The 20,655-nt window shown below is 51.2% G+C and overlaps 1 protein-coding gene across 1 annotated transcript in view; it reads right to left on the bottom strand.

Annotated features, from left to right (window-relative positions):
• LOC105188792 (discoidin domain-containing receptor 2) overlaps positions 1-20,655 on the bottom strand; it is a 205,715-nt gene that overhangs the window by 105,170 nt on the left and 79,890 nt on the right. Inside the window, exon 2 of the mRNA XM_011150426.3 lies at positions 4,700-4,887. Within this exon, the coding sequence (XP_011148728.1) occupies positions 4,700-4,808 (109 nt within the window). The 5' untranslated portion in view covers positions 4,809-4,887. The remainder of the gene's footprint in view (positions 1-4,699; positions 4,888-20,655) is intronic.

Here is a 20,655-nt window from a genome sequence, read left to right as displayed (position 1 = left end):
TCCCGTTCCCTTTGCCCTCGGTTTCTCTTCGTCTGTCTCTCGTTGATCGTGCAAATGTGTATATCTCGTGTCCTTCTATTTTCTGCGTTTTTCGAATTCGCGCGTCGAGCTCGTATTTTCTCAGCGCGTTTTATTGGCTCGCGTTCCTGGACGGTCAACTTTAGAATGTTTAACGCACGCTTTCGTCTGCCCATCCATCTGCTCATCTCTCTCGTTCTACCTCCTTGTTTTCCCTCTCGCTTCATCTTCTTTCCCTCTCGACGACTATTAGCCGCCCACGCGTTATCGGGCCTTTGTTTCCCGCAGAAATCGCGGGACAAAGACGCCGATTATCTATCGGCCACGAGCGGCATCGGCCGTTCACTCCAGCGGGCCGGATGCCCGCTGTCGACGTATTACAATCAAAGCCGCGCGCCGCGCCGGTTCATAGAGACGCGCGGGCGCGCGTGTACGATACACGTCGCGTCCTTGTAATTCGACAAAGGAGCGCGTATCCAGGCGTAACTAATTCGCAACACGACGATCCGATCGACCGCGCCGATGAAACACGCACGCTTCGCTCGGAGCGGAGTCTCACGAGGGGGAAAGAGAGAGAGAGAGAGGAGAGAGCGAGACAAAGAGAGAAAGCATCATGATGATGATGCGGCCCCGGCACGGGCATCGATTACGGTTTACGCAAGCGAGCGAAGGGCCGGGGGGTATTACGATACCATTACGCGGCGCGGAAACTGCTAAAATTTGAAGTAGCCTGGGCGGGTCCGACAACGCAACGTAGCCGACGACGATAATGCCTAATGCCCGGATATCGAGTGCAGGTGCAGGTGCAGCGTTCTAGCCGAGTCGAGGCGGGGCCGGAGGGGGCGGCGAGGGGACGCCGAGGGTCGCAGCTTTATGCCCGGGAAGCATAACGGAAGGAATCCGCGCTAAGCCAGCGCGGAACGGAACGGAACGGGCAGCGGCAAGCATGTAGGTGGCCATTAATACCGGCGAAAGTTTGCACCGTTCTTCCCCCGACCGACCGGACGACCGGCCGGACGCCACCACCCCCCGCGTAATTCCGCAGCCCTCGGCCCCGCGTCGTTCCCCCGGGGCACGGCTGGATGTATATTTTAGTCTTACGTTTTAATCCAACATACTTTATTGCCGCTGCCGAATGGAAGCTCCGCAGCGAACCGTCGGATCGGTCGCGCTCGTGCGCGTGACTTAAGGGGTTGCAGCGTTCGCGAGGTGCGCGGCTCTCTCTTACGGCTGTATCTTCGTCGGTCGCAGGATAAATTCGACCTCGTCGCGCCGAGCAATGACGAATCGCTCCTTGAGCGGTCTCCGAGCGCGAGGGAGAGACGGGGAGAGAAGGAGAGCGTAATCGCTTCTCGTAGGTTCTGTATCGGACTTTATTCTGCGACTTGCGTGTGAGGAAACATGAGAGAGTGCGTGTGGTCGATTTTGATGGGCGATTTTGGGAGTGGCTAAAAATAAGAGATACTCGTTTCCAGCTACGTGCTCTTCTTCGTGTGTTTAGAAGTCAAAATAAGCTTTTGGAGATATTCTTCACTCTGCCATCGCGTAACATTGTTGGCGAGTTTGAACGCGGAGTTAAATGGGCTGTTATATGCCATAAAACTTTGTAAGGCATCTCACAGTCTTGATGATATTCGCTCGGTCAATTTTGTCGAATTATTTTCAAAAGATTACGTGAATCATCTAACATGTGAAAAGGCGCGCGCACCGGGAGAAAACATTTATTAAAAAATAAATTGTGTTTATCGGATGAATGCTAATAATTTTTATCAACAGGAAGAAAAATTTCCCTTCAGGTGGGAAAACTCGTATACATATTCTTGAAATTGTGGTCCTGGGATGAAAGCAATTGTTCGTTCTATTTAAAGGAAAGAATTTAAATTTCGGTAAATATATATTATGAGTATCCCACCTAACAAATTTCCTTTATTTTCTATATGTTTGCCTTTCAATGTAAAAAAATATTTGTCTCTTATTTTCAGCTGCTCTATAATGTATCTCGAGCTCATCAACATCGACGAAAAGAAAACTTTCGGGTATTTCTTCGTTGGTAAATTTACTCGACGTTGCAATCGAGAATTCACAGTTAACAATTCAGCGCAAACTAACCCAATTCACGCGATTACGGACGTCTGCAAATGGCAAGTAACCGATAAACCAAAACGATAGCCAAAGTTTCGGGGGAACATGAGCGCAGGAGCCCGCAACTTGGCGATACAGATCGATACATCGGCGGGCCTGCGGGCTCGCGAAAAGTCGCGAGAGAATGAGAACGACTAACGCGACTAGCGCGGCTCGCGGCGGGTTTAATCGCCGCTATATTAACGGAGCGCTCCTCGTTATATCGCGATTCCGGTGCTCGAATATATATCCGACTTCCTCGGGCTGTGCGCCGGAGCCGATTAGAATCAATGGCAGGAAAGTCTCGACTCGACAAAGGGAGGAAACGATCGGCGCGCTCGCGCGCGCGGACCGGTCGTTATTATTAATGAAGGCTCCCCCGATATATCGCGATGACCGCCGCTAATATATGTATTCGGATTCCGCGGAGGAGCACGCGGCCGACGATCGATAGCGAGGAAGTCGTGCTGCGAGCACGAGAACGCGAGAGAGGCTGCTCGAGCTCTCGAGATCGCCGCTCCGGCTCCGACGACGACGACGACGACGACGACGACGACGATGGCGGAATCGCTATTATTATTAATGAAGGTCACCCCCGATACGGCCCGCGATCCCGTCGCGCTAATATATGTCCTCGAATTCGGCGGGGCCGCGCGAGAGGCCGGCAGAGGCGATTCTCGAATCCAATGGTAGGAAAGTCGCGGCTAACAAAGGGAGGAAATGCCGATCGGGATCGTCGGCGGGCCAACATGGCGAGCGAGTCGCTATTATTATTAATGAAGGTCCGCCCCGCGATATATATCGCGCGTATCGCGCACCCCCGCCGGAATTCTCACGGCTGGCCGGCCTCTGCTCGCCCCTCTCCCTGTTGCCGCGTGTATCTGAGGACTCTCACTCTCTTTCTCGATAAAGTTCGAGGGTCATTTTGCAGGTTCTCATAGAGAAGGAGAAAGAGAGAGAGAGAGAGAGAGAGAGAGAGAGAGTTTCCGTTTCCTTTGTCGGCCGGCCTAACGAGTGAGCCACTGTGAGATGTCACGCTCGTAAATCGATAGCGAATGAGGATTCCTAAACGCGACACCCCCCGTTAATCCCTGAGACGTCTGACGACGGGCCAGACATCTCGTGGTAAGTAGTGAGAGATGGATGGATAGACAGACGGAGAGAGAGAGAGAGAGAGAGAGAGAGAGAGAAAGAGGGAGGGGGAGAGGCGAGAGAAACCGCCGCCGCAGCCACCCCCTCGCGGCGGATGTCCGGCAAGAGTCGGCCCCCCGCCGTTACATCACTCGAGGAAAAACACCATCGATTACTCTCGTCGGCTATTGGCGCCAAGATAAATTACAGACGGAGGGAGGAAATCGCTGAGGATGTTGTCCGCCACCGGCGCTCGCCGAGAGCGGCGTGACGCAATTATTGAGCGCGCGCCGTTATCCGCGATTACGACGCGATTTTTCGCTGACGAGGATCTATTTCTATTAAGGGGTCCTCTCTCTCTCTCTCTCTTCTCTCCTCCCCCTCCCTCCATCCTCTCTACTCGACTCATCTACTCGATATCGCGGGCGATTACTTATCATTAATAAGACGATAAGACGCGCGGACGCGTTCCTCGCAGTAGCCTCGTCTCGTCGGCGGGATTTGCCACCCGCGCGCCCATTTACACGTGCCGTGCTTTTTCCTTCAAGCCCTGTCGATCGCACTGTCGATCAAAGATCCCTCGGTAATCCGGGCTAAATTGATCGATTCGAGACCTCACGATCTCGGGCGTTATTTTTATCGCGCGAGAAGAAAGAAGAACGATCGAGCTAGTTGCGGCCAACAGCATTTTTCGGGATTTTTCAACAAACAGCAAAGATACGAGACTATCGTAGTCTCTCCTTCTCTATCACCATATGGCAACCCTAGTTGCAAAAGTGATTTTCCTATTTCGCAACGCGACTGTTGTCGTAAATTAGCGGATACCTTTTTCGACTATCTCTCCCCGTTACACATAATGTATGTCATATATTATATATATTGTTTCTCTTCTCAAAGAAAAATTCGTTTCCCGTGATACGTGTGCCTGACGGAATGGTGCCGCCACTCGGCGCACTGCTGATTGATCGCACGGGGAAAAATCCGGGTTTTGTCGCAAACAGAGAAACAAACGCGCTGGGGGTGTAAAAGCGCGTTATACAAAATCCCCGCTCTTCCGATCGCCCGATGAAAATTCGCCGTGCCGCCCCGGGCGCGACCGGCGCTATTCACGAGGCGGCCGTTGAATGCGCACGACGTGCCGCGGTGCGACGTCTTCCGCTAGACGAGACACCTAATGACCAACGGTGAAAGCCGATCCCGGATCGAAAGTTCGTCGACTGCGGTGGGCTGCTAAGTTCCGGAGTAGTTGCGCGACCTCCGCGTCGTTTAATAACTTATAAACGCGACAACCTGACCGCGCGCGCCAAGGAGACGGCTATAGTTACAAAGTTCCACGACGTCGACGATATCGACGTCGTTTCCCGAGCAATGCGCGATCTCGGGTATACCGCGAGAGACTTGCGGATCAGAGCTTGGCAGAGCTACTTACAGAGGTCCACGCCGTGGTAAGCGGGGGTGAGAGCGAGCAAAACGATGAAGAGGTGGTGGACGGCAGCAGGTGGCGCCCTTTTGGCGAGGAAACCCAAGCTTTTCACCATAGCTCCCCTTTCCTGCGAGGGCTTCACCCTCGCCCTTTCCTCACCGCGACTCCCGCCGTGCCATTTCTGCCTCGTCAAGCTGAAACAAAAAGAAGCGCAATCGTTATGTCATGCTCGGCGATTGTCGTCGACGGCGGGGGAGATGGGTGGAGGCGGGAGGGGGGGAGGAGGGAGACAAAGCAAGCTCGTTTCGTCGGTCGTTTTCTCTTTCTTCCCCGGTCTCTGTTTCTGTCTTACCCCTGTCCCTCCGGAGGCTACGAGCCTCCGCCGACGGCGAGAAATGGTGCGCGCAGTTGTCGCGCGCGCGCGCGCGCGCGGCGGAATGTCAAGCTTGAATGTTAAGGACGTTGCCGCAGAGCCGCAACTGGTATCACGCTCGTTCTCCGTGTTTCTCCGAGAGCCGCGCGATCCGCGAGATTCGCTGTCACGCGGCAGCGACGCTGTCAGCGCGAAGACGTTTCCCGGGGTAAATGTTGCTGCGCGGTTCTCTCCCCTTCCCTCCTCGGGCGCAGCCTTCTCTCTTTCTCCCCCTCTCTCTCTCTTTTTCTCTTGATTTCATTGTCAAATGAAAAGGATTGAGATAGTGCGGCTGTTGGGGTTGGGGTCGAGTATCGTTCACGCGCGATTTCGAGTTAACGATTTCCGCGGACTCGAAGGAGATCGTTATGTGACATCGGGGGATTTCACAGGCAAGGTGACCCTTGCCTTGTAAATTTTGCAGAGACGCTAAATCCCTGTCAAAACAGAATTGGGACGATGGAGCACGAGCATCGAGTTTTACCGGCGCGGAATTAATAATTTCCCTCAGCTGACGAAGAAGGTTCGTGAGATTGAGGCTTTACGGGACGCGCTTTCGGCGCAGATTTCATCCTTCCCTTTCTCGCGATACTTCGCCGTCAAACGAAAAATCACTCGAGACAACACTATCACGAGCACCGGCGGCTTCATCGCGGCGCACTTAACGGTTCCCTCGGATTCTCGACGAAGATGCTCGGCCAAATTGAAATCTCACAGAAGACGTCGCTGATCTCTGAACACAGTTAAAAACATTTCGTACTTTTGTTAAAAACTATTTGCGTGTAGAAAGTTTTGTGTTGAATTGTTTACACAGTCGTGCGTTAATTTAACATATCGTTATTGTGTCACCTAGACTTTCTTGTGTTAAATTAAGATTATCTATTTTCAAGTGTTAAAATGACATTTCCAAGTATTAAGATAACACAATGTACATGCAAATGCATGAACTCTTGCTATGACATATTTTATATGTTGAAGTCAACACTTAAAATAGGGTTACTTTCCTCATTGTAACAGTCATCATGTGTTAAGTGTATAATGTTAACATTTCTCGTGTGTGAAGATTGAATTTTCAACACATGGATTATGTCAATCTAACATTTTCATTTCATTAAATCATAGATCGTTACTTTTCCCAAATGTCGAAGTAACACTCATTGTACGTCAATTTAACACAAACTGTGATTCTTGACGGCATTCAAATGTTCAAGTCTTGTGTTAATTTTTTACACATTATGCGTGTTATTTTTTAACATATTTGCTGTATATTAAATTGACGCGCAATCGGAGAGTGGATGATTTGAGACACATGAAATATGTTAAATGTTTAACACATCATTTCTTACAGTGTACGCCTCTTCGTCGGCACGCGCGCCTGCCGAGTGAGTAATACTCGTTCAGCCGATTACACGAGACGCGCGCGCGTCTCGGAGATGCGTTTTCTCCTCGTGGAGCAGTCAAAGGGCGCAGTTAGACTCGTCTGCCGCCGCGCAGCGATGCACCCGTCACGCGGCGTTCCCGGGAACGAACGAGGCGCGAGAACGCGGCGCGTGTCGAGTCTCGCAGGCAGAAACAGATTCGAGGCCGCGAGCGATCGTCGGCCACCGATCCGGCCGATCGATCAGCCGCGTTTCTTTCTCGGCTCGCGCGAGAACTCTGCGCTCTGCACGTCAGACGCGAGCGAGCGCGTACACAAGCTCGTTTCGCGCAGCGCATCTCTCTCTCTCTCTCTCTCTCTCTCTCACCGTCTCGCTCGACGCAGCCGCGAGGAGAGAAGGTGCGATTCCCTGTACCTCGACTTTGATGGAGCACCCGCCGGTAATTGCGCAGACGGTGAATAAATAATGGCAAGAACGGTAGTAAGAAGTCGCTCTGCCGGTCGTAGGCCTCGCGTGCTCCGCATTAAACATACATGCGGCGGCTTATAGTCGCGAGGCACTCCGCGAAATCTGTCCTCCGCGTCGCTCTCTCGCCGGTTGCTCGCCAAGAGCATCGCGCATTCGCGAAGTATACTCCTCCATAGCGGCGGCAGCTGCCGCTCGGGCAGCATGAGCGAGGCCGCTCATCATTCTGAGTCTTATTTAAGTGTCCTCGGCGACGCGCGCGAAGACGTATCGCCGGTGATCGTGTCGGCCGTTTGATTTTCCATGTAATCGAGCGATGGAATATTTATGAAGTAAACGAGTCGTTCGAGGTGTTGGTCGCGCGCGTGGAAATTAACTCTCTCCTTCTCCCTTCTCCGTCTCTCCCGTTGCGAGAGACGGATAATTGAATTACGTCGGGACGCTTTTCGCGTCTCGCGAGAGCGGCTTTTTTATCGTCGCTTCGCGTGTCGAAGCGTATATATACACGCGAGAGCGTAACCGCGCGCGATGTATACACGACGACGACGACGACGACGACGACGACGGGAGCGATTAAAACACGACACGGACACGATCTGCGGGACTGATCGGCGGAGGAGAGAAGTTGTCGCGCGAGCGGACAGCGGAGGGTTACTTTAACATGAGCGGCGGGATCGCAAGTTGTTGCGATATTTAATGAAACGTCACGGTGGTCGAGAAACACACCGTTCTCGTCTTCTTCCTCTCCTCCTCCCCCGCTCCCCCCTCGTCAACCCATACCGAGCGCGTAAACATTTAATCTCGCTAAGCGCCGAGTGTTAAATTAGAAATTATCGGAAAACAGTATCGTTTATACATCGAGCCGCCATAAAAGCTTTATCTTCTCATTGTATTCATGAGGGACTTAACGCCCGCGATACGCTTCGTCGAAATCAATTCCCCCGTGGGGGGAACCCCCCTCACCCGGTCGCTCAAACCGACACCGCTCTACGGCGCCCGGCAGCTCGGTAAGCAGCACTCCGCCGCGACGGTCGCAAAATTATTCATCGATTGTTTTCTTTTCATCTCGCTGGGCGACCACGACGACGAGGCTAGGGAGGGGCAGGGGTGGGGGCGGGGGTGGAGGAGGACAGATTATCGCGATCGTTTCAGGCAGGTGCTATTGACGTTGTCGTGTTGTCCTTCTCGCCGGCCGGCGGCCACCGTCGTCTACTCCGACTCTCGCGCGATTATTATGCCGTCGACGCGCGGCGGTTAAACGAGGCGAACGGCGGGGATTCCGTTTACGATCGGCATCGCCGGCGATACGCACAATACGCGCGTTTATACGCGTTTATACATCCGTGTAGTCCGGCGGATTGCACGCGCGCGCGCGCGCGCGCGCGCGAGCGCCGCGCCGGCTCGTAGCAGGCAGTTTAAGCCGCGATGTAAGCCGCGGTATCCTAGTTTCACGTCGAATCCTCTTCGTTTGCATAGGAATGAGTTTATGCAGATTAATACACGTGCGTGTTGCAGACACGGTCCGTGCGGCGGCCACGTGGCCACGTGGGATGCGGTTCACGGCGGACGCCGCCTACGCGTCGCTCGGTGCAGTCGCGCGTATCTCATCGGCGGCGGCGACTCCGCGGATTTCTGATCACGAGAGAGAGAAACGCGTCGACTTGCCGGTCGTCTTTCAGCCACTTGTCTTCAGGCGTGACGAACGCCTTAGACGCGTTTTTCGTCTCGAGTTCCGTCTCTTCTCGCGTCGCTCGCATTTGAGAAAACAAAGCGGCATTGGCTCAAGGATCGTACGCTTCAGCTGCTCGTGTGTTTATTAGGAAACAGTGGAAATATTATATATAGCGTTCTCCTTAAAAAATATATATTTTTTTCACACTCTGAAAGAAGCTTATGTAGGAGTAACGTATAGAATGTATATGAACAACGTGGGAGCGAGTGCCTATAGACATGACCTTTCTTCTTCTTTTGTTTATTTGTACAAGTAAACCTCGGGGAACGTCAGACGCCGATTTGTTCCCAATTTTTTTATAGTTGTTTTTAATGTCAAAATATAAAGAAATCTGTCTTATCATTTTTAGCTTAAATTAATTTTTTAAACTTTTTCGAAATTTCTCAAGTTTTTTGTTCACCCTTCTTTTGTTCATTTTTCTTGTGTTCATCTTTTACCAGATTTTCACGTTAAAATGAGCTTGTTTGCTGGATAGTGAGCCGAATGATTACCCAACGTCGAATGTAGCGTAAAACTGAACACTTTTTCAACAATGACGTCAGCCATATTAGATCCGCCATTTTGAATTTTACAAAACGGTTCTGATTCATAATCGGCGACATGCGTGTGCAAGTTTCAACAAATCAGATACATATATTTTTAAGAAATATTGTTTTAAATATATATAAAATAGTGTAAAACTTGTGCAAAACTTGAAAAATTTCGAAAAAATTGAAAAAATTAATTTAAGCTAAAAATGATAACAGATTTCTTCATATTTTGACATAAAAGATAGAAGAACTATAAAAAAATTGGAAACAAATCGGCGTCTGACGTTCCCCGAGGATTATTAGTAAGAGCCGAATAAATAGACGAGCAAGCTCGAGGTAATAAACACAAAAAAAAAAAAAAACAATAGATAGCATAACGATAATATAATTCAGACGCCTATCGGTGGATGGTCGAGCGAGATACGGAGACGCACCGAGACGCCAGAACACCTTCGAGTCAGGCTTTCGCGCAATTACCTCACGCGATAATTAATTAAAAATGGCGGTCCGAATGGGTATGCGCACACTCGAACTGTTGGCGGGCGGTCGGAGATCTCCAAGGGAAAGCGCACGAGGAAATCACCAACGTATCCCAGCCTAAAGCTCACCACCATCCAGCACCAAGAGGTACAATGGACATCAAGGGAAGCGCACGAGATGTCCCTCTCAGTTGCTGGCTCAGATCACTTTGGTTATACCGGGTCCCCCGGGAAAACGCACGGCGAGCCCGATCTGGCGACCACGAAAACATCTGAATCGGATCGAAGGGGAAACGCACGACGACACCGGTATTCGGAATTAAGAGAAATCAACTAATTGTGTAAGGGACCAATGCTCGCGCGACCCTGGTTCATCACCCGATGAACATTAGAAAACAATGATTTGATTTGAACACTCACCAACCTTCTGCACGAGTGGCGATGGCACGTCTATCTCGGGCGTCCAACAACGACTAACTGCCTACCTCTATCGCGATCACATCGTTTTTATAATCCGCGTCTCTATCTTCCAAACGTAAACACATCGTTTTCCCCGCCATTGACCTCAATGTGATCGTTGTTGTTTCTCAACGCTCCGAACGCCCATTTCAGATTTTCATACGCAATACTCACACTTCGTACGATACGAATGGTTAGGTATTAGAAGCAAGAATAAATTCAACATTTTTATTACAATTATGCGCTTTTCTTCAAAGGTATACGCAACAACAGATCGACGGCGTTCTTTAGAAAAGGAAAAAGTAAAAGGGACGAACGAGCAAGGATAAAGAAAAAAAGAATATTTATCTCGCACTTATTTGACTGCACTTACGTGTGCGTTGAAAACTTATTATATTTAATTTATTACAAGTTTCGGAGAAAACTTATACTCTGAAAAGAATTTTATGATTTTATTGTATTTAATTTGTTATATATCTTTGGCGGAAAGGGATTTTTCTTATGCTCCAAAACATTTTTGTGATTTTTGCATTCTTCTTTCTCGCGATGGATGTAAAAGTGAAACGCTCGTGGTCAATATAGATCCGGTTTTCTCCAACATTGTTGAGCAGCGTGAGGATCAGGAGAGCATTTAGCGTTCACTACGTGCGGCGGATACAATCCCCGCTGCCGCCGATCTCGGTCGGTTTTCGCGGACCCTTCGATTTCCCGTGCCGGCTCGTCGCTCTGCGGGAGCGACATTGACGGAGGAGCAGAGCGCCGTAATGGGAATGTCTCTTATCGTGGAGCGGTCATTAATTCAGTTTCCGATATGCATTCCCGAGACCGGGAGTGTCTCCCGAACGCACCACGGCTTCCGTAATTATCCGGTATTAATTCAACATTATTTATGTGTTTCTCCCGTGCGCGCGCGCGCGCGCACGAAAGTCGACAGCGAAGATGGAAATCGCAGCGGAACGCGCAGATTAAAATAACCCAGCATGCGCGTACGCAAAACACCGACACAGATAACGACCGCGTGTTACTCAATTAGCGCACAGAGCAGGCCGTCGTTTTTGCGGTGTGACGCGTGTCGCCGCTAAATAACAGACGCGGATTTCGCGGACAGCGACAGCTACTACGTTCTTCGCCCTTTCTTCCTCCGAGTCACGGAAGAAATCGCTCCCGACAAATCGCCGAGTTGACCTTAATTGCGCGGAAGCCAAGGAGACGCGATCTCTTGGCCGACGCGAAGACGAAGTCCCCCGTGAAACAAAACGAAGCCAATGAGTTTAGTAATCCGCTCTCTCTCTCTCTCTCTCTCTCCCCCCCTCTCTCTCTCTCTCTTTCTTTCTCCCCTGCCCTCTCGTCAGCAGACTCGTTGTCCGGAACGATAGCCGCTGGAATAGCGGCGGACGAGGTACGAGGCACGACGACGACGACGACGACGACGACGACGACGGTGTCGTCGTTGGAAAAGCGATCCTTATCAGCCGTAAAAACATATACACGCGCCGGAGCGGAGGAATTACGAGCTAACCGCGAGAGCGCAACCACGCCTGACCAGGATCGGCTGGACGTTAACGTCAGTTAATTATCCGTAAAGAGCCTTCGGAAAAGGGAAGATCCGTCGCTCGGCAGAGCCGATCTCGCGAGGCGTGGGCGACACGAACACGCTCGTGAAATCGTGGAGCCGATCGGCGCGTTCCTCGTTTCTCCGTTTCGTCGACGAAAAAAATGCTGCCTGTTTACGGATTTCGGGAGAGCCTCTCGTCCGTTCTCTCTTGCCTCCACCTGGTAGATGAGTGCGGGAGATGCCCGTCTTCGAGACAGATGAATCGAAAGATTATAACGAGAGGCGGGATACGAACGAACGAACGAACGCTCGACGAGCCTTTGCGAACGCAACCCAATTCACCGGGAGCTCCCCCGTTCCGTGGCGTTTTATTTATTCCTTTATTGGACGGTTAATGGTACGTACGTACGGACGAATGGCAGCGGTAGCGACGACGACGATAGGATCGCCTCGCCTATCGAGGACCTTCGGCGCTATATTTCTTGCTTGTGTTCTAACGAAAAAGTAGTTTCTGTTTTAACAAAATAGAAATTTCTTGCACGTAAAGTCGCCATCACGGACAATATAGCAGCGTTTATTGTAAAAATATTGAGGTGCGCAATGAGTGACTCTGAATTTTTTTCGGGTCGAATAAACGATTGAATTTTTATATCGTTGTAATTTCATCGAACAATGCACGCTTGATCCTTATTTTTCTACCGTCCTTGGTGGTATATTGTTTCAGTATAACGACAGGAAAATACGGTCGCTCCATTTTACCTGAAAAGTGCGTAACCCAATAGTTTTCGTGGCAGTAATTATTTCACGAAGCGATTATAATCAAATTCGCAATCAAATCCTGCTGTACATCGTCGTAATAATTTATTTTCCTCACTATATAAATCTTTTCACCGTACAATTCCAGATGATAAAAAATTTTCTTCATACCCTGCAACGTGACCGAAGGGCAGATCTTTGGCTCGTCAGTATCTTCGTGATTTCCGAGCTCTGTGGCGGCGTCGGATGCGAAAACTGCGCGCGAATCCGCCGAGAACAACGTTCCACGCGCAGAAGGGCGAGACGCGGCGGAGGATGCAAGCGAATTTACGGATTGATCTGCGCCGTGATCCGTGTATTCCGCTCGGAGGCACGTGTCGCTGACTCAGATCCATTCTAGTTGGGATTTCACGACACTCTTAACGCCGCGCGCGGCAAGTCTGCAAGCGAGAGAAAAGGGGAGGAAGGAGGTCTATGCGGCGATCGACCGCGACGCGCTTTATCTCTGATATCCTCCAGCTAGCACAACTCTACGTATCGCGCGTGCTGCGAAATTAAAATTTACTCCGCTGCGTCCGCGTCGCCGTGAACTTCTCAACACGCGCGCAACGACTCGAGATATTCGCGCGCGCCGAACCGCTCCAATTTCCGCGTGAAAACAGCGCGACGCCGAGAGGACGCCGAAAATTCCCGTGCCGCACGTCCTTCCGCCGAGACAATGCGTTATTTTTATTTCATCTCAGCCGCGAGAGAGAGAGAGAGAGAGAGAGGGAGGGAGGGAAGGAGGGAGAGAGACGGTCGGTCGATCCTGCAAACTCCTCGCGTGCGGAATATTTAATTTCCCGCCATTGTTCGCCGCTTCGCCGGAGTCAATTAGGAACTCCGATGAGGAACTTGGCGGAGCGGCGCAAGAAACCTTTCTTCAGCGCTCCTCTCATCGACGGACGGACGGCGGGTCAGACAACGCGGCGAGACGGCTTTGCTCGTCTCGCTCACCGAGCGCAACGTTCGCATTTACGGAGTCGACTCTCCATTTATCAGAAACTGATAAGAAACGGCGAAGCTGAAGGCAGAATATCCAGCAACCGCGGCTGGATTTCATCGCCGCTTTTTGACACGCTTGCACGGATTTTATCGAATATTCCTCGACGGCCACGGAGCTCAACAAATATATAATTAATAAATAAACGAGGATTAATTAGTGAATCCCCATGCGCTTTGGTACGTGATAAAATCCGCGCGAGAGTGCGGAAAACCGGCGGAGCGTCACGTCGGACGTTCCGTCCAACCTGTAGCGTTTCCGGACTCGCGGACGGTTGCGCGAGGCAGCCGCAAACTCCGATTCTCGCGAACAAACGGACAGACTGACGGAAAAATCACAATGGCAGAGAGAAAGAGTGAGAGCGAGGCAGAGAGAGAGAGAGAGAGAGAGAGAGAGAGAGAGAGAGGCAGGCAACGGTGGCGGATGCCCCGGCACATTCCGTTCCTATTGTCCGTCGACTCGTGAAAAATGCACGCTGATTTTCCGTAACAATGCTGACGAAAGAAGGGATTTTACTGATCGCGGACGCGGCCCGTTGAGAGAAAGAGAGTACGAGGGAGGGACGGAGGGAGGGAGGGAGGGAGGGAGGAAGAAAGAGACAGCCAAGGAGGGAAGGAGAAATAGACGGACGGCACACAGACCGAGACAGGTCGGGCATTTTGCCCGCGTCCGAGATGATATCCCGACGGTTAGACACCACAATGCGTAATGCACGGGGTATAATATCGCGCACGGGGGGATGTTTTGTTCGCCACGGGGATAATGAATACTCGCGCAGCGCCAGCGCCGGCGCCGCCACCGGTTTCGCCGGGCCGCGATAATACGCGTTGTTTTCCAATTCCTGCGGTCGTTTTTACGAGCGCGCGCAAACTCGTCGCGGCCACTTCCGCGAATGCGAGAGACGCCCCCGGATCGAGAGGAACTGCTATCCGCTCCGAGGGCGAAGGGAGAAAGAAGGAGCAAAGGATGAAAGGGGAGAGCAGGGAGCGCGAAGCGTCGGTAAGAAAAATAGCCGGTAATTGGTAGGCGGACCGCGCATCTCGCGAGGACGTTACGAGGGACGACGGTCAAGCCGGCAGGCGGCCGTCGTTACAAGTGGATATTTTTGGGGCATTGATTTGCGCGACATCGTTGTTCTAGCGTCCTCGATGTCCCTCGAGTGCTCCTAGCGAAGAGCTCCAAGATATTCGCTGTCGAGCAGCCGGGGAGGCAGAAGAGACGAAGGAGACCCTTCCGGAGCTTTCTCCATCGGTCCACTCCGCCGCTGCCTCCGTCTCTCTTTTTCTATCCAGCCAACCTTCTCTCCCCCCCTGTCCGCCCCCCCTCCCGCCATCCCTTTATTCTCGATCCTCGGGAGAGTGATTTTTGTTTATGAAAATACCGCGAGACCAGGTCGTTCGATAAATCTACCGCGCTGTCTGCGCCCATTGTGGAGTCTTGTTGCGCGGACACGCGCACACGTCAAACGCGGAGATGCGAAATTTCGCGCGATGTCGGCGAAAGCCGCGGCTTGTCGCTCGTGCGACACACAGTGCGACGTGACGACGCGATCTTGCGCTGCGGCGCGAAAAAATCCGCATTCGCGTTATGATGTTCCTCGGACGTGTCGCGGCGGCCTCGAGAGGCCGCGCGGGAGTCCTGAGCGCTCTCTCCCCCCTGCCCCGCGAATGGTGAAAAATATTTCGGTATCCGTGTTATATGCGTAATTGCGTAGCGAAGCTGTTCACGATAATTGATTTCGCAGTCGCTTCGGTTATACTGTTAGCGGTATTACTATTGGATTGCGTGGTAAATAACTTCGGATTTTTCGGCTCGATTGAAAGGCATTCCTCGCCAGCGTTTTTTGTGTTTTAGCATCATCCCAATTTTACGAAACGCGTGTAAAACGCATTTTTTCGCAAACCAGGCTTCTCCAGGTGGTTCCTCGACTTTGCGACGCAAGGTGCGTGTCGTTTTCATTCCCGACTTCCCATCTCCCACACCCACGTTGCTTCATAAAATTATAACGACGCGAGCGTTTCTCGTTTTATCCAAATTGTTTATCTCGCGATCCATATTTGTATCGCTGGTGAAAGACGGAATAATAAAATGGCATCGCTATTTTTGCCGAAGGACAACAATGAAGACTAAGAATGACACTAAAATTCCGCGAGATCATTTCTCTCTCTCTCTCTCTCTCTCTCTCTCTCTCTCTCTCTCTCTCTCTCTCTCTCTCTCTCTCTCTCTCTCTCTCTCTCTCTTGAGAGAGGAACGGGCCGAATTATTTCTCAGGTTCAGGTAACACGCGAGGGCTGGCGGGTCGCGCGTAACGTCACTCCTCGACGTCGATGCTACGTGTTCGTGCGGTACCACCGAGTGCCTCGAGAGCGAGAAGAGGTCCTAGACCGTCCGAGGCGTGGATCCGTTCACTCGTCGCTCGAGACACAGACAGAGACAGAGAAGGAGAAAATCGTGTCCGATAGCGTGGCGGAGAACAATGCCGCGGGATGATCCGGCACCTTTATAGCGCGAGTCGGATCATAATCAGCACTTAAGCCGAGTACTTTCGTGACGGAATGAAGGAGGCAGGTCCGTCCCTCATTGTGCTCGTAAACGATTTTATTTGACCCTCGGATTACCGGGGCTGAAAAGGAAAGATGTTCGCTCGCGCTTGCGCGAGCGCAAACACTCGAGCGGGACTGTTTAGACGCGCGCTACGGCTGCCATTAAAGTCCATTATTGTAGGGCGGAGGGAAGGATTGGTCGTTAGAGAGGAACGTCTCGGAGGTCCTCGCGCGCGTCCCGGCCGTCGTCGCTCGGACTCGTGATAATAAGTACACGCGAGCGCTCCGACAGGGTCGATATCTTCCTCATGCCGCGCGCGCGTCGAAGAAAGGCGCGACGTCCGTCGCCGCGAGGATCTTGCAGTCCTCTCCTTGTTACGCGCCACTTACTCCAGGTACCGACGTGTCAAAGGAGCAGTATAAAGAAGTTGCGACACTTTTCTCCTCGACGAGAGTTCGGCAACGTACCGATGATGAAGTGGACGGAGTGGATGCAATAGGAGGAAATTTACTCCCCCGTAATTCTCGGAAGATACGTGTCCCCGTGGGATTGCGAGATAACGCAGAAGCCGTAAAACTTGACGTACTACTCATCTCGCAAGATGACGAGGAGGACATGAGGACGCATTTCCCCGGAAAAATCCATATTCATCACGCGAACAATCGTTTGTCGACATCGCACACGCACTAAAGCGCGTCGGCCGCAGCGGCTCGCGTTCGCTCATCTCTCGGCCTCTAATCTCGCGCTTTCAGCTAGCCGTTAATCTTCCTCGTGGTCGAGCTTGCCGACAACGCGGACGACAACGTGCTCGTTGAGTCGCTCGGCGAAAAGGGCTCGCATTCCCGCTGCGATCTTCAACCACCGTTCCTGCTCGCTAATAAAGCAGGGACGTAGAGACGAAGCTCTCTCGCGACAGAGAGAGAGAGAGAGAGAGAGAGCGCGAGCTAGCTAGCTAGCTAGAGAAGTAACTCCCTCGTCGGGCGTCGCGCGTTTAATTAAGCCGCCACGATAATTTCTCCCAAATATTTAGAACGCGAGTGTGCATTAATACGCGACGCGGCAACACTCCCGATTATTAGTCCCGTTACAAGTCTCAACCGCAGAGCGCAATATCGCGCAGTTGCATTATACTGTGTTAACAGACGGCAACTGCGTGCCCGCCCTCCCGTGCACGATTAGTAAACAAATTGACGTTTATTCAAATTAATATAATTCGCTTCGGCTCCGTAATGCGTGTTAGAGGCGCCGCGCGGCGCTGCGTTGTTCGACGTGTTTCCAGTTCTTCGCATCCGCGTATAGCAACGTGTGTGTACATTTCGCGATATATAATTGAGATTTTTTACATCATTCCGAATTCAATTTGTAATGGCGAGAAGGTCATGTCGAAAGCGAGTTTGCAAACGCGTCCGCGCACATACGTACAGAGAGATTTTCGCGTGCGGGAATCGTCTAACAGCTGCAATTGTAATTATCCAATCGTAAATTGGGCCGACGAATTCCGCGCGGTCGCTGCCACCACCGCGACGACTTTCCCTCGTCGTTAATGCACGAAGTGTTTCAGCTCTCCGCGCTTTTCCGACTTCCGGCAACTTTGAAATGTACGCAGATTCGCGCGAGCAATTATACCATATTAAGCTGCTTCTGCATTGCTCCCGAATCTTTTAAATTACATTGAGAAACATTGAGAAACGTGTTTGGTATTCGTGACTGTAACTGCACGGTGAGATAATTGTAGTCGGGCAGACAGTTTGCGCACTGCCGGAAGTGCCACTGTAACCGACGATAACTTTCCGCGCGTATTAGCGTTGCTATTTTTTCATTAGACAACAGAAAATACGCTTGGCGCGCCGGATTGTAATTTCCAGTGGGTCAACAATCTTCCGCCCCCTCTCTGTGCGAGAAGAAAATTGCCGAAATTGCAATTACATGAAAATTTCGTTAGAACTGTACGCCGAGAAAAATATCCCCTTGAAATAATGAACAATATCCGCTCGATAACAGCCTTGAAATTTACTCGTCGTAAATTCAGTAGCCAAAATTCTAGTAAACTTCAGGAAACTCGGGGATGCACTTTTCCGTGTGCAGCCATTTCCAGACTGCAATCCCTTGTTGTTCCGATAAGAAAAAAAAAAAAAAAAAAAAAACAAACAACAGCAAGTACACGTATAAGGTTCTTATCGCAGCGCCGCGGTAGCTCTTACTGCAAAAATGCTTTCCTCGACCGTAATTATTTTCCCCGTAATCGCAAGCACCGAATCTCCTTTGTTCTCCAACGTATGCGACCGCGGAGACTTCCGCGCGGAATGGCCGCCATCGCGAACTCGAATACGTCGAGTTTCGAACTCCGCGCGCGAGATCGCAGTCGTCTCGTCGCCGTCCTCGCTGCACGGAATTTACAGTTCTTCATTATACCTCGTCGTGGACCGTTTAATCGGCGGTCATTTTTCGGAAAGTTTCGCGCCTCGCAAACCCTCGACGCCTAAAAGCCGATAATTCCGTCATCGTCGATTGGTCCGCGCGCGTTCCTACGACGGCGCGTATGCAATCACGTCGTGTCTAATTAATCACCGCGGCGGCTCGCGGATTTATTTACCGAGCCGGGAACTTCATGGAGGGAGAGAGAGAGAGAGAGAGAGAGAGAGAGAGAGAGAGAGAATAAAGGAGAAAGAGCGTCCGCTTGATTCGCCGCGCCACCCTTCCTCGTTCCTCGGAATTTCTCATTCCGCCTCCCGTCTTCGCGGACGTAGCGCGGGCGTTTATTGGTCGTTCGTGTGATTTATCACATTTTGCGAGATGGCCGCGTGAAATAATGACGACGACGACGACGACGACGATGAGCGTCGGTCGGTCGGCTGGAAAACGATCGCTCGAGTGAGTCGTTGCAGTCGTTGAGTCCCCGGCGAGGATTACGCGCGCACGCAAACGAGGATATCCCCGTTCGAACTCTCGCGCTTGGCGGGAGGGAGAAAAAACGCAAACTGTTATTGGGAACGGCATATCCCGTATATCTATACGCGAAAAACGACGAGAGCCATTATCCTAGGAAAACACGGCCGAATTTTCGCCCAAACAAAATCCCCGCGCCAATTATCCTAAAAAAGCCGTTGTTGAAAATATTTGTCACGGATTTTGAGACGCCCTGTACAAAAAACGGCGCGAGAGGGCGGAAGGAGAGAGAAAGGGAGAGGAAGAGAGAGAGAGAGAGAGAGAGAGAGAGAGTATGCGTGTGTATATACTTTTGTGTATACAGAATGTACACGTACGAGCGCGCCTATCGATTTCATTATTATTTACAAAAACAGACGTAATGCAAATAAATAGATTTTCGATGAACGGGGCGAGCCGAAAAATACATACACGCGAATCGATGCGCCGCGGGCGGACGAGTCGCATGTGCGCACATGCTCGCACACAAACGCACACGGACGCGCGTGTAAACGTACGCCGCTTATGCGACTGTGCATAGACGGACGGGTCCTGAAGTCGCCGATATATTCTCCTCTACGAGCTCTTTGAACTATTTACACTCGAATTACGTTCTATGAAAATGCGCAATCCTTCTGCCGCCACGGGGAGCCGGCTCGAAGTTGCCCATGCGCAAACATTTCCCGTTCAACTTTCATCATTTAATCTCTTTGTCATTATACACCGGGAGAAAGAAATTGCTAAATACAGTCGAATGTAACTTCGGACACGACCAGACATTATAATCGCGTCACCACATTGCCTCGACGAAAGAGAAATATAGCGATACAGCAATTTGCAAAATTACGATCATAAATGTCAAATATCTCAATGCGTACATTCGGGGCTTGCGGAAATTCGGCTCTCATTTGGCGAACTTGGATTTATAAATTTCACGAATCGTTTATCCGAGAGGCGAGAGAGAAAATGCAGGCTATTTGATTCAACCGATATTTTAATTGAACACGACTAAAAATTATTACTCGCAAGAGAGAAATGTAAGCGAATATCCGAGCGATTCTTGCAAACCTAATACACGTCGATATAATAATATCCCAATGCGTACAATGTCATTGTTTCAATATTTATCGAGACCCGCCCGGAGGATACGACTTGCAGCTCGCCGAACGGACGCGAATTTCCTCCTCGCTGAGTCGACGCGCGAATCGCGGATCGCGAGCCCGTCGACTCGGACGGCCCGTTTGGCGTCGCCGACCAGAGAGAAATGGCGATAGTTTCGTACACGCCATCTTGTACGTGAGCCGACCGCCCGGATGGTGCGCGTATATCGCTACCTCCTGCAATAAAATACAACGACGCGCACGTAAAACGCCGACGCATCCGGGCGCAACGGAGAAAACAACAACAAGCAGCTGCTCTTTGAGCCGGGCTGGACGGGAGGAGGGCGACCGAGGAGGGGCGAGATTCACATGCATGAAAGCGGCGGCAACCTTCGAATCCTCTTTCGTCTATCCTCCGTTACCTCCCCTCTCCCTCTTGCATCCGCTGTCGCCTTTACAATCGCGTCATAATCGCTAGCTCGAGAGAATGTTCTCCTCACTCACCGCGATGTTGGTCTCGCTCGAGGAAAAGACGAAAAAATGGCAGAGGAACGGAGAAGGAAGAGGGAAAGGGAGTCCTTTGA

Source organism: Harpegnathos saltator, unplaced genomic scaffold (assembly GCF_003227715.2).
Source record: "Harpegnathos saltator strain DR-91 unplaced genomic scaffold, Hsal_v8.6 scaffold295, whole genome shotgun sequence".
NCBI classification, from domain to species: Eukaryota; Metazoa; Arthropoda; class Insecta; order Hymenoptera; family Formicidae; genus Harpegnathos; species Harpegnathos saltator.
This window is presented reverse-complemented; position numbering and strand designations above follow the sequence as displayed.